This window comes from Diorhabda sublineata, chromosome 2, assembly GCF_026230105.1.
Source record: "Diorhabda sublineata isolate icDioSubl1.1 chromosome 2, icDioSubl1.1, whole genome shotgun sequence".
In the NCBI taxonomy this organism is placed as follows: domain Eukaryota; kingdom Metazoa; phylum Arthropoda; class Insecta; order Coleoptera; family Chrysomelidae; genus Diorhabda; species Diorhabda sublineata.
Genome location: NC_079475.1, coordinates 3,552,728 through 3,565,121, shown reverse-complemented (window position 1 = coordinate 3,565,121; position 12,394 = coordinate 3,552,728). Strand labels below are relative to the sequence as shown.

The following is a 12,394-nucleotide window of genomic DNA, read 5'->3' as shown; positions in this document are numbered from 1 at the left end:
GTCTCATTAAATTATCGACAATTTGACATGCACTCGGGACATTAATATTGATAATCTGATGTGTCAAATTTATGAATTTTTATGTAAATTATATCTATTAGGTTATTATATCGATTCCCATGTTCATAGTTGTCAATGAATGTCAGTGCACACATACTGTTATATTTTGATAACGCGGACTACCAATAAGATTTATTGCTCTATAACGCTCTTCAAATGAAAGGTTGGATTTTCAAATTTACATATGAATTTTCAAAACTTTATGTACCTGTCCATGTCCTACTTGAAATCATTGCGGCAATCACCCCTACACCAATACTAGTAAATTCTGCATGTTGATTTTTTTCTCAATTAAAGAAGCTTATAGTGTTGTTAGATACATGTAAATAAAATGTAGGAAAACTTTAAGTCATGTCCCACATTAGTCAAATTAGTAGCGGCAGCTATCAACTTTCGACAAAAATATGATGCTTCTTACTTTACTTATTGAAAGTAAATGAATTTTTCTTATAGCTGCATCATTCCAATTTTTGGCAAAATAGCTGTGATAACTTTTTTTGTTTCCGCACGTGTTTCTATTTTAAAGATAGATGAGGTTTTGAGCAACTTCAGAGCATATTTTCATTTGAAAGTAGACCAGCAGAGCAGTATCATTCAAACTTTTACCACCCATAGAGGCATGAGTAGAATGAACCGATTAAAAGTTTCTGTATAAAAACAGCCCCTTCTGAGTTTAACATAGTACTTTACCAGATATTGCTCTGATTGCCCAAATGCCATGCTTATTTTGATGACATTATTTGTCATGGCACCACAATTGACGGGTGTAAACAGAGACTTCTATAACATGTGACAAAATTTGGTCTGTACCTGAATAAAAACAAATGTGCTTTGCACTTAACTCGTGTTTCATTTCTTGTGCATATCGTTGAGCATATTAAAATGCTGCCTCCTGACAAGACCTAAGCTGTGACTGACTGCCTCGCTCAAGAAATGTTGATGAGGTGAGAACTTTTCTAAGACTGATGACATATTATTATCGTTTTATCCCAGTCTACTCAACCATCCTTTCTAGTGGACCCTGAATGTAAATTTGAATTCCAGAAATTTAAACAGGAAATTTGCAGTGATAGAGTCTTAGTCCCGTACAATCCCAACTTGCCAGCTTCTAGGTCTCTAATCAAAGCAGAGTCCAAATATAACCAGCTCGATCGTGAGGCGTTGGCGATTGTTTTTGGTGTCAGCCGCTTCTACAATTATCTCTATGGAGCTTGTTAGAGATGGCCCTGTCAAGGATGTACAGCCACAATCATGATCTACCTGATTTGATTACTCTGTATTCTCCAAATTAGCAAGGAACGTGGCAAAGTGGATTGTCTGTCCAGGGCACCGATTCCACAGAAAGCTACAACAAAGGACATAGTCTATAGTGTGTGCGTTGTTACATTCCCATCAAAAAAAGCCCAGGCTACCTCAGAGACTATATGGCATGACTAAAGTGAGATATCGCCGAGTTCCAGTGGCAAACAGTCTGTTAATACTGCTAAATTATTATCAAAATTGAAATAATTGGAAAGGTTCAAAACAAAATAGTATAATTCCAATTATTTGAGTACAAGACCCAAAATTATCAGAAACCCCCACCTCTCAAATGAGAATGCCTCACGAGAAAGGGAAACAGGGAGAAAAGGGATCCCCCTCTTCTACGAAAAAAGAGAAGAACTTGCCGGAAGTTCGACAACCAGGAGGCAGAGATGACCATCTGAAGCGTGGACTCAACAAGGCGGGTTGCCGATGGTATCTGCGCTATCTTAACAACGGGCTTGCGCCAGAGGAAACTAGAGCCAAAGCAGTTTCAAAGAGGAAAAAGGTTGAGACTACCCGAACTCAAATCCTGAAAAAAAGAAAAGAAGCGGGCAAATATACCGTCTGAAACATTAAGAAAGGCAATCACGCGGCTGTGCCAGGCTCGTAAGAGTTGCTATACTGCCAAGGGCGGTCCCTGAAACTGTTTTCAGCGCGGACGAGCAAACTTAGGTGAAGGAGGCACTAGTAGATGAGATGGTCTCTGGATGGAGCATAAGATCCAATTCAGGGACATCCACTTTCGGCCGGGACTAATTCTGGTCGACTGTGAAACACCTCAGTAGGCTGAGTGGTTACACACACCGCTACTTTAATCCTCCAGGAGTAAAGAAGTGGAAGAAAAAGGCTTCTTCGGCTAATAGAAGCGCAGAATGACGGACTTTATACCTCCCAATGGAAAGTCCTAAATCAGAAGGACGAAAATAATGGTCATCTCATTAGGGTAGGTATAGATGAACAATCCTACCTGACCATCAAGCCAATGGTTACAACATCCACTAGGGGCCATCCATAAATTACGTCACACAAATTTCAGGACTTTTTAACTCCTCCCCCCTCCTTGTCACAGGTTGTCACAATTTCAAAACCCCCTCCACCCTGATGTGACGTCACATATTTTTCAAATTTATATATTTATTCAAAAATAAGCAAAAGAAAACAGTTATTTTTATTTTTTTCTTACTTTTATTATATAATCTTTGATAAAATTAACATAAAGAAATTAAATATTTTAGACAACAGAAAAACAAACGACTAGTTAGGAAGCAACAAACGACTAATTAAATTTTGCGTGATGAATTTTAACATGTGATGTCACAAAGTTTTTGACCCCCCCCCCTGCCCCTTGTCACACTATGTCACATTCCGATGATACCCTCCCCCCCATTAACATGTGACGTAATTTATGGATGACCCCCGTACATGTTTGGGAAAATACCAATTTACGGTTTAAGATACCAAGGAAGATGTGAAGGGCACAAATCACCTCCTCAACGAAATCCTGGGGCACAGAGAATTAACCTCCGAGGCTCCAATGGAAATAGAAAATAGAAAACGGGTAAAAAACTGGAGGGTATCGAATGAACCGTCTCTCTCTTTCTCTCTCTCTCTCTCTCTCTCTCTCTCTGATCACAGAATAATCATGTTTAGACTAGCGGCAGATTCCACTGAGCAGGTATCCGATATAAACCGATTGGGAAATATACAATACCAATCTACATTGTAACTTGATACGCATCTATACCTGAATGGCTAGACACTAACTGAATCTAGAGTAAGATCTGAAAGAAGTAAACGAGGTCATTCTTGATACGTACGAATCAAGTTGCCACATATAAAAAAGCAAAAAATGTAGCGATTTTCCCTAGTGGAATGTCATCTGTCCAAGTTAAAAACCCAAACACGAAACCTCTTAACAGAGCAAAGTGTTCAGGGGATTGGCAGATTTACACCAGAAAACTCACTGCATACAACAATGAAATAAGAAAAGCAAAGCGAAAAAGCTTCAGTAAATTCTGCAAGGAAATTGACTCTTCATCTGCGGCTTCAAGACTTCATAAAGTCTTCACGAAGGGCACTGAGGAAACCGGATGGCAACTTCATGGAGAGTAAGAAGGCTTCAATACAAAAAAGGACAGAATATAGCAAAACTACAAGAGAAACTGCAGCAATTGCAAAACAGGTATGTAGCAGTGAACGAATACGAAAGAACACCTTTCCACCCAGCCCTGCTCCAATAGGAGCCAGAAGGATATCTTGCCACACTTTATCCGCCTCAGTAGAAGCCGCCTAGAGCTGGGTTACAAACCAGAGCCATGGAGAAGGGCCAAAGAAACCTTCGTACCAAAAGTATTCGTTTTTTTACATAAAAAGCAAGCACAAGAGGGTAAACTCTATTACACTCGAGTAGTTCGAGAGGTGCCTGTCGTGTGGAGATACCTGTGGATATTGATATTGAATTTTTGTAGGTACTAGTGTTCGGTAAAGACGTTCCTTTAGCAGCCGATTCCACAAGCTTGCACTCCTCCAAAGAAAGGAGTCCCGATAAATTGACGTTCTGGACGTCTGCACACGAACTCGGTGTTCATGAGCCACGTCTGCTTGCAGAGTAGATCTTGCAAATACTGTTCTAGGTGGGACTATATATGGGACAGCTAGAAAGATCATCTGCCGTGGTAGTATCCTATGAGCATACCTAAGGGTATGCTTAAAATTCGAGCAATACTCCAAATATGAATAAATCTTGAACTTTTAGAGGATTAGAAGCTGTTACGGAGTAGATAGCTTTTTTGTCTTAAAGAGTGTTCCAAGTTTTTGTAAAACTGCCTTAGCTCCCATAATTATAGGGGATTAGAATACACATGCGGGACTCATAGAGTGATTCTTCCTTAACATGGCAAGTTGATAATGATCTTCATGACATTGACCTTTTCCTATCATAAAGGCTGATAACTCTATAAACTATTGGAGTCAAGTTTATGAAATCTAATTCCTCACAAATCGTCCTATTATCATCAAAACCGTCCCTTGGTAGAATTCTACCTGTGACAACCATACAATTCAAGTTTGCCTGAAAAAAATATCAAAACCAAAACTCCTGAGAAACTGTGACTTCACAAAAAACGTTCAAGCAAAGTACAAAGTCCAACAATATGAGAAACCCTCACGGGAAAAATATAAACAATTCATCTTTGACTTACATTCTTCCAAAACTTGAATAAAACACGTCAAATTGCTGGACACACAAGTGGTGCAAAACATAAAATACATGCATCACACTTCTCTAAAATTACCTGCTCACATTAAATCTCCCATAATACCACAGGACGGATTTCAATCACTTCAGAACGATGCAGTACTCTCTCTTGGATACTCCAACCCAAACTGAGAAACTAAACATTTTTTCTATGAGTAAAATATTAGAAAAATATGGAATATATGCTTTGGAAAAGTACATTTCTTCCTTTATAAAAATAGATGCAGATAAATTTTTCAGGTGTTCGTAAGTAGGTATGTCGATGTAAATAGAAATAATTCCTTCCTAAAGAAAGAAATAAGAGGAAGTATTCAATTATTTTCATAGAATATTTAATTACGAAAAAAACGGTCAAGGAATAACGATTTTACCAACAATGCAGAAAATATAAAATATACACTCACCAATAGAAAATTTTATATTACAACTTTAAAAATATAATATAGATTTGACATTCGAAAAAAATATATCAAAAATACTTTTGATATGTTTGGCCTATGATGATATAAGGATATTCTTAACAAACTTGTACAAGCATCGAATTTATTATTCTTCATAATGTTAACATAAAATTTATCCTGTAACTTTAAATAGTTTCAGTTTTATAAGTTATAAGCTTCCGAGATGTAAGGCAATCAATACAAAGATTTTTATAGGTTTCTGAACAAAACTTGTTTGTTTGTATACAGTTGTTTCAATTGAATATCTGGAACCGATGGTGATATGCATACTCAATATTGCCAAAACTCACAATTACACCTTCTGGTCTTTCGAGCCTTCCATGATTCGTTGATTCATACTAGAGTCGAAGGACAGAGAAATTATCAACGTAAGTTTAGTGGTAGAAAAATACGTGTTCAGACAAATAGATGACAAAATAACAGTGATCATTGGAAACCTATCTCTTTTCTACTTATTTTTGTTCACATCAAAACAATGGATTTTATAAATCAGTAAGACACGGTGTTTTCGAGATTTTTATAGTGATTGTTAAATCACCAGAGGCCATATGGTTAAATTTCTACAAATATATCAGTTATAAGTAAATAAATAAGGTATAACGTTTTATATAGGGTGTGACGAAAGCAGGGTACCCGACCTTTAGAATAGATAGAAAACTGAAAAGTACTTTACTCAGTAAAAGTTTCGTAATGCCATCCGTATTCAAGATAAAAGCCTTTAAAAAAATAATTGACATTTGTTACGATTTTGTAGCAGCATTGTAATGAAACTTTATACGAGTAAGTTTTGGAAGCTGATACATTGTTTTTATATCTGTCTCTCAGGGCTCTAATTACACGGTTCATACCAAGTATTGTAGTATTGAACATAGCATTTTTATATTGAATTTATTCATCAAAATTTCGACCTCATGATAAAACGGATAAAAGTTAAAAAAATGACATTAGGAACTTTTCTTTTGTGTAAATTCATTAATCAGTATAATTGATTTTGCCATAAAAACTGTCAGCATAAGTTATTTCTTCATAATTTGCAAATCAACATATTCCAAAGACAGTACACAGTATCGAATTTTAGCAAAAGTACATTTTTGAAGTAAAATTGAATGATGTTCAAGTTCATTTGAAAGTTTGATTAACAAATCTAACCTGAAAAAAGTTCTTTTCAATACTACTTGTTTCAAACCATGTAACTAGCCCTATGTGAAAGTCAGACATAAAAATAAATTCATGGGATGTGTCAACGTCCAAAACCTATTCATAGAAAATTTCATTACAATGTTGCCAGTAGTTTCGACAATATTGTAAAGAAACTTTTTTCTTCAATACGGATGGTGTTACGATTTTTTTTAGTGAGCAGGTCCCAATTATTATTGTTCATTTTTGTGTCTATCCTAGAGGCGGAGGTAAACTTTTCCTGAATCACCCTTCATTACATAATACAACTCTTTAATTATAATAACACTATCTCCACAATCTTAATAAAACAATAATGAATTTCTTTCTTTTTATCAAAAATTATATAACCACATAATATATTAGCATAAAAAATTAATTTGTTTAATAATGCCACATGTATAAACTCACTTTACCATAGTACAAAATATTGATAATTAATAACTTCATTGTGTGATTTAACAGTTCCTTATTGAATAACATTGTTTCATTAAACAACTTTGAATTTTTCCAAATAAATTTTATGAAGCAAATGTTACTACTACTACAACTAGTAAAATTTATATATTAAATATACACAAAAATAATCTAAGCTAAGATTGATAAAATTAATAAGTGTAACGCAGATAAAATGCAAAGTAATATAAATTAATATAACGCGATAAAAAATGTGCAAATTTCTGGTGTTTTAATCTCCTCAGCCTACTTTGATCACAATATAATCAAATTACTGCTGTCAAATTTAAATATTTTAGAATAGAAGTGTGAAAACAGGCAAAAATTACACTTAAAGAAAAACTAAGATATTTTAACGAAATATTTTTTTGTTGCGGAGTGAAGGAAAACTATTTGATTTTGTATAAATGGAATACAGTTTTGAAATTACTGCTGCTAAAATAATTGTAAATCATTATAAGCTTTTATTGAAAGGATACCAGCTCAATAAGATAACTTATGTGGCAAGCAGCTGTTTATATGGAAGTAAAATATAAGGAACTATAGGGTTATTAACTACCAGATTTAATCTGAATAACAATGCTTGAAGCTTCATAAATATTTGAAAATTTACAAAATGGAGCTATTAGACATATGTTTCAAATGAACTTATAGTTAAATAGCCATAAAAAGCAGAGTGTTAACAATAAAATAAAGTTGGTATACACTTTCGGCATAATCGGAAGTCTAAAAGAAATAATATTTCAACTGCAACGAGTTCCTCGAAAAACTAAAACGAAGAAGAAAATTCAGAAAAATTTATCATTAGTTTGCGTTATACCTGTGAACCATCATAGTATATCCTGTATAAAGAAACTTTTAGGAACCTAAATGTATCAATGATCAACAAAAATCGTTAAAAAACAAATATTTACATTTTCTTACATATTCAAAGAGTAGTAATTATAAATATAGTACAATATGACTAACAAGAATATAGCTCTTTAGGAATAAAAATGCTCACCCATGAATTCGAATTCATCCTTACACCAATCAACCACACATTTCCAAGAAATAACAAAAGATGTATTATTTATAATTTCGATCAGAAATGGTATCGACCAAGACCATTTTTGGATATAATCTGATCCACAATAGTTAGTAAATTTATGTTGAAAATTTTATTTATTATGTCACCAACCCGAATTTCTTTATGTTATTTGTTGAATTTTTACTTCCTTATCTGACAATTTTTGCGTTTCGAAATTGATAAGTTTCTAAGTTTTAGACAAGCTGTTTTACATCAGTTACTGATTTCATTTTTTCAGCCAACTGTGCTTTAAAATATAGATTATTGATCTGAATAATGTCTAGACTTAAACTCACTGCAGATGATTGATGTCAGTAGTCATTTCCCAACTCTCCTGTAGATAGATGAGGTCTGAATAATTGTCGATATTCACAAATGAGCTGTACGATTTTCTCATATTCAGCGTGTTTGTGTATAGACTCTTCATACAGTGTTCAGAAATTCAAGACCTTCACACGAAGTTTATTGCTACAGTGGGACAGTTCCTGTTGGGAGAGGCAAATGTTTTAATGGTCGTACATAATTTTTACTGCTTGTTAGAAAGATGACTGTGCTGCTATTGCATTACCTTTTCTATTTTTAGAAGGTTTATCTCTAGGGATTCGTAGTAGTCGAAGATATGGTATCTCACATTTGGTTCTGCTTTCTCTTTCACATATCAACATATCCACGAATTTAGACATTTTTCATCCTTACTTTGATAAAGATAAATGAAGGGTAGTGGAAAGAATATTGTTACCATTTTTTTAAATTTGATAAAATTAAAATCGTACAAAAATTCAAATTGTTGTTCTGCATACGCATTGCGCATAAGGGCACACAAACGTTTAAATAAAAGAAAAATCATTCAATGTATAATATATAAATACTTGGTGACTAAAAGAGTAATTCGTTCTTCCAAATCTGAATCGGATTGCCTTTTTTAGATGGTATTAATAGTACAATATTTAACAATGTCTGTATCTCGCTTTCGTTTCTAATGGAATAGATTTGATAATATTTTACTGTAAATCAAAGAAAATATTTCGACAAATTAGCTCCCATAAGAGATCTACTCAAAATGTTTATATAGAATTAGGAAAATCAGGAAAAACTATATACCCTCTCAGTATTTGACCGTACATGAGCATCTAGTTGCATTTAGAGACAAATGCTTTTTAGGCAATATCCACCCAGTAAACCTACAAAGTATGGGGTGCACTAGTGCACACCCGCAGATCGACGGACAGTATGTAGAGTGGACTGGTGCGGATGGGATCAAAGGAATTTTGAAATATATTGAAGGCATGGGCAGAAATATTACAACTGACAATTATTTTCCAAGCGTTCCATTAGCCTTGGAAGTACTAGAAAAAAAAGTTTGATATCAATGTTACGATTCGTAAATATAAGGTCCAAATGGCGGTAGAATTTATAGCCGGAAAAAGTAGACAAGTAAGTAGTTGTTTATTTGGTTTTCACCAGAAAAAGTGCACTTTGGTTCACATTGCCAAAAAAAAAGCAAAGCTGTACTGACTTTATCAACAATGCATCACGACATTACTATAGATGAAGATACTGGGGAGTACCGGAAGCAAGAGTTAATTACTGATTACAATAAAACTAAATTTAAAGTTGATTTAGTAGATCAGATATGTACTTAATATGACATGAAAATTTTTGGAGGAGGTAGCATACCATCTGATAAGATCTGTCATGTGAAAATGGTTCCAAAAACCCCACATATCACCTCAAATAAAACAACGCGTCTTTCCTACTAAGTAAATTTCAAGAGAAATAGAAAATCGTAACTCAACCACTGGACGTTGCCATTTGTGTAGAAACAAAACCACAAGAAAATCTTGTAGTAACTGTAATCAATGTACGTGTCCGGCACACCTGAAATTAATTTGCATGAACTGCACAGATGGAGAACAACATTCTATTGTGTCAAATTAAGATTGTTAGAAGAACAACAATCTATACTAGTAATATTTCGATGTAGCAACTATTGAGGAATATGCAAGTAAAATGAACAAATAACATAAAAAAATAATTTATATAAGTTATCTAAATTATATCTTATCAAATCAAAATAGTTTTCATTGATAAGGAGTAGATAAATAAAAACCATGAAAGAATACTGTAGAAACTGCGAAATACTGTGGTAAATGTCAATACAAATTTCAACTAAATATACCAATAACAAGAATAATAATAGCAGTCATAAAGAAGCTACATTGGATAAAAGTAGCAGCGTTCTTTGGTGATTCGCACTGCTCAGAACGTTCCAGTAGACTTTGGAAATTTTCATCAAAAGTTCCTGATCCAGCACTAAATGCCAAACCCATTGTAGATTCCTGTGAATAAGAAGAATAAATTTACAAGGAATGAATATACATATAACATTCGTGTAATTTATGCATACCTTTTTGATTTTGAAATAACAAATTCTATAAAAAATCAAGGGCATAACTTATAAAAATTCAACCTCATTATAGTAAGACAAGCGAATCTAACCTCTAATTGGATGAATCTCAATTTTAATAAAGCAAAAGAATGTCATCAAATTCAAAAATACATTGGTCAGTCAGAAGTCACTCACCAATCGGATAGCCTCTCACAAAAGCGTTAGCAAATTATGTTCCGGATAGGTGTTCTTTAGCCACACATTTTTTATGAAGGATATTCTATGATTATCAATCTGCTAAAGTTTTGGCAACTGAGACAAAGTACAAAAAACGTCTATTTTTAGAAACAACATATATTGCCAAAAATGATCAATGCATTAACAAGAAAACTGATTTAAATAATCTTAGTGTAATTTTTGCACATCTTTTAGATTTTGACAAAACAAATTCTATAACGATCTAACCTAATCCAGCCTCTAAAATTTTAATGTCATTCATAATCCAACCAATGAGAATTAATAACGATTTCTATAGTAACCAGGATCAGTACCCTTAATCTTTCCATCAAGCGTCAATTTGAATACTGAATATTGAAGTTGATGGATCTAATGTTCTTTAAAAGATGTAACAAAATTTATCACACCGCAATTCTCCATTTGATAAATACATAAATACATATGTACTGTTAAAAAAATGATAGTCATTTTTTTAACGATACTGTGAAATATCATTCATTATGATAAAAAAAATTATCGAGAAAGTTTGAGCTCTTGATAATAATATTAAGGGGTGTATCGTCACGACTATTGATTGTTTAACAATAATTGTATTGTTTACTCAAAACTCGTCAATTATCAATCTGAAAAATCCAGAATCAATAATTTGTATATTTCTATTAAGTGTCAATTTAAATATTGATTTTTGAATTCGATAAATTTAGGTAAAAAACAAAATTTGAAACGCCGCACTTCTCAACTAATAAATGTGATCAATTTTTATCATCATCATCATCATCAGATTATAAGTTAGATGCAAATGAAAAGAGAATGAATGTTTATCTTAAGTACAATTACAAAGTGTAAGGTTGGAAGAAGAAAATATGGATATTTTTTTCATTTTAAATAACAACAGAATACAGGTTCATAAAAATTTTTGTGGAATTTCGCTATAAGCTAAAAACCATAATTATGCAACAAATTTTTACACAGTCGAAACAACCACACAGAGAAAGCATAAGAAAAAGTGTATTCCTGAAGAGACCGTAAGTTTAGTAAAAGAGCGTATTATAATGTTTCCCTTAGTTGAGACATTATTGTCGGGCAGAAACAAAAAAGTAATGCAAAGAAAAATGGTAAGAGTATGATAAACCCTATACATAGACCTTTGATGATACGAGAAATCGATTTATCATATCTATTTTATGCGGAAACATTTACTTCCAGAGAACCATCGATAACTTTGTTCGATGGATCTCATCAAGATCTATCTGTGTGTGATAAGTCATGATGATTGACGCATGCGCAAAAGAGTTTCTGTGCAAAAGTATGCAAATGCATCATTTTTATCAAAAAATCTAACCTACCTAACCTAACCTTACAAAAATTACTAAATTTTAATTTTATCTATTGATTTTTCGTGGAAATAATGCAATTGCATACTTTTCCCACAGAAACTCTTCTGCGCGACTATTTTGATAATAATATTACCTATTACTATTTCCTATTACCTATAATTTTATTACGCATTGTGGTTTCCTCTTGTTATTGAAATTTTATTTTATTTGTGTCTTTATTTAGTTATTTTTATATTTGTTTTTTAGTTTTCACAAGCTTCTGTCTACAAATTGTAACAATCTTTTAACAATAAAGCATTTCTCTCTCTCTCAACTTTGTATAAATTATTAAATTCATGTGAATCAAAATACAATATTCGAAATGACACTTGAGATAAATATGGAGTTTGTTGATTCTTATTGCTCTTCAACTGGTTACTATAGGAATCGTTACTAATTTTCATTGGTTATATTATGTATTAAATTTTTATAAGCTAGATTAGGTTAGGTCGTTATGAACGGAGTTGAATTTTATAGATAAGATAAGGTTAATGGATTATAGATGGCGTTGAATCTCTTATAGAATTTGTTTTCTCATCCTGTGAATAGGCTACACTAAGGTTATTCGAATTAATTTCCTTGTTAATGTATTGATCATTTTGGGCAATA

The 12,394-nt window shown here is 33.0% G+C and overlaps 1 protein-coding gene across 2 annotated transcripts in view; it reads right to left on the bottom strand.

The window, feature by feature from the left end:
- Positions 1–5,021: 5,021 nt before the first annotated feature.
- Positions 5,022–12,394, bottom strand: part of LOC130453101 (transferrin-like) — a 65,528-nt gene continuing 58,155 nt past the window's right edge. For both annotated transcript variants that reach the window (XM_056792698.1, XM_056792699.1), the window contains exon 12: positions 5,022–10,122. In XM_056792698.1, the coding sequence (XP_056648676.1) occupies positions 9,949–10,122 (174 nt within the window). In that variant the 3' untranslated portion in view covers positions 5,022–9,948. The remainder of the gene's footprint in view (positions 10,123–12,394) is intronic.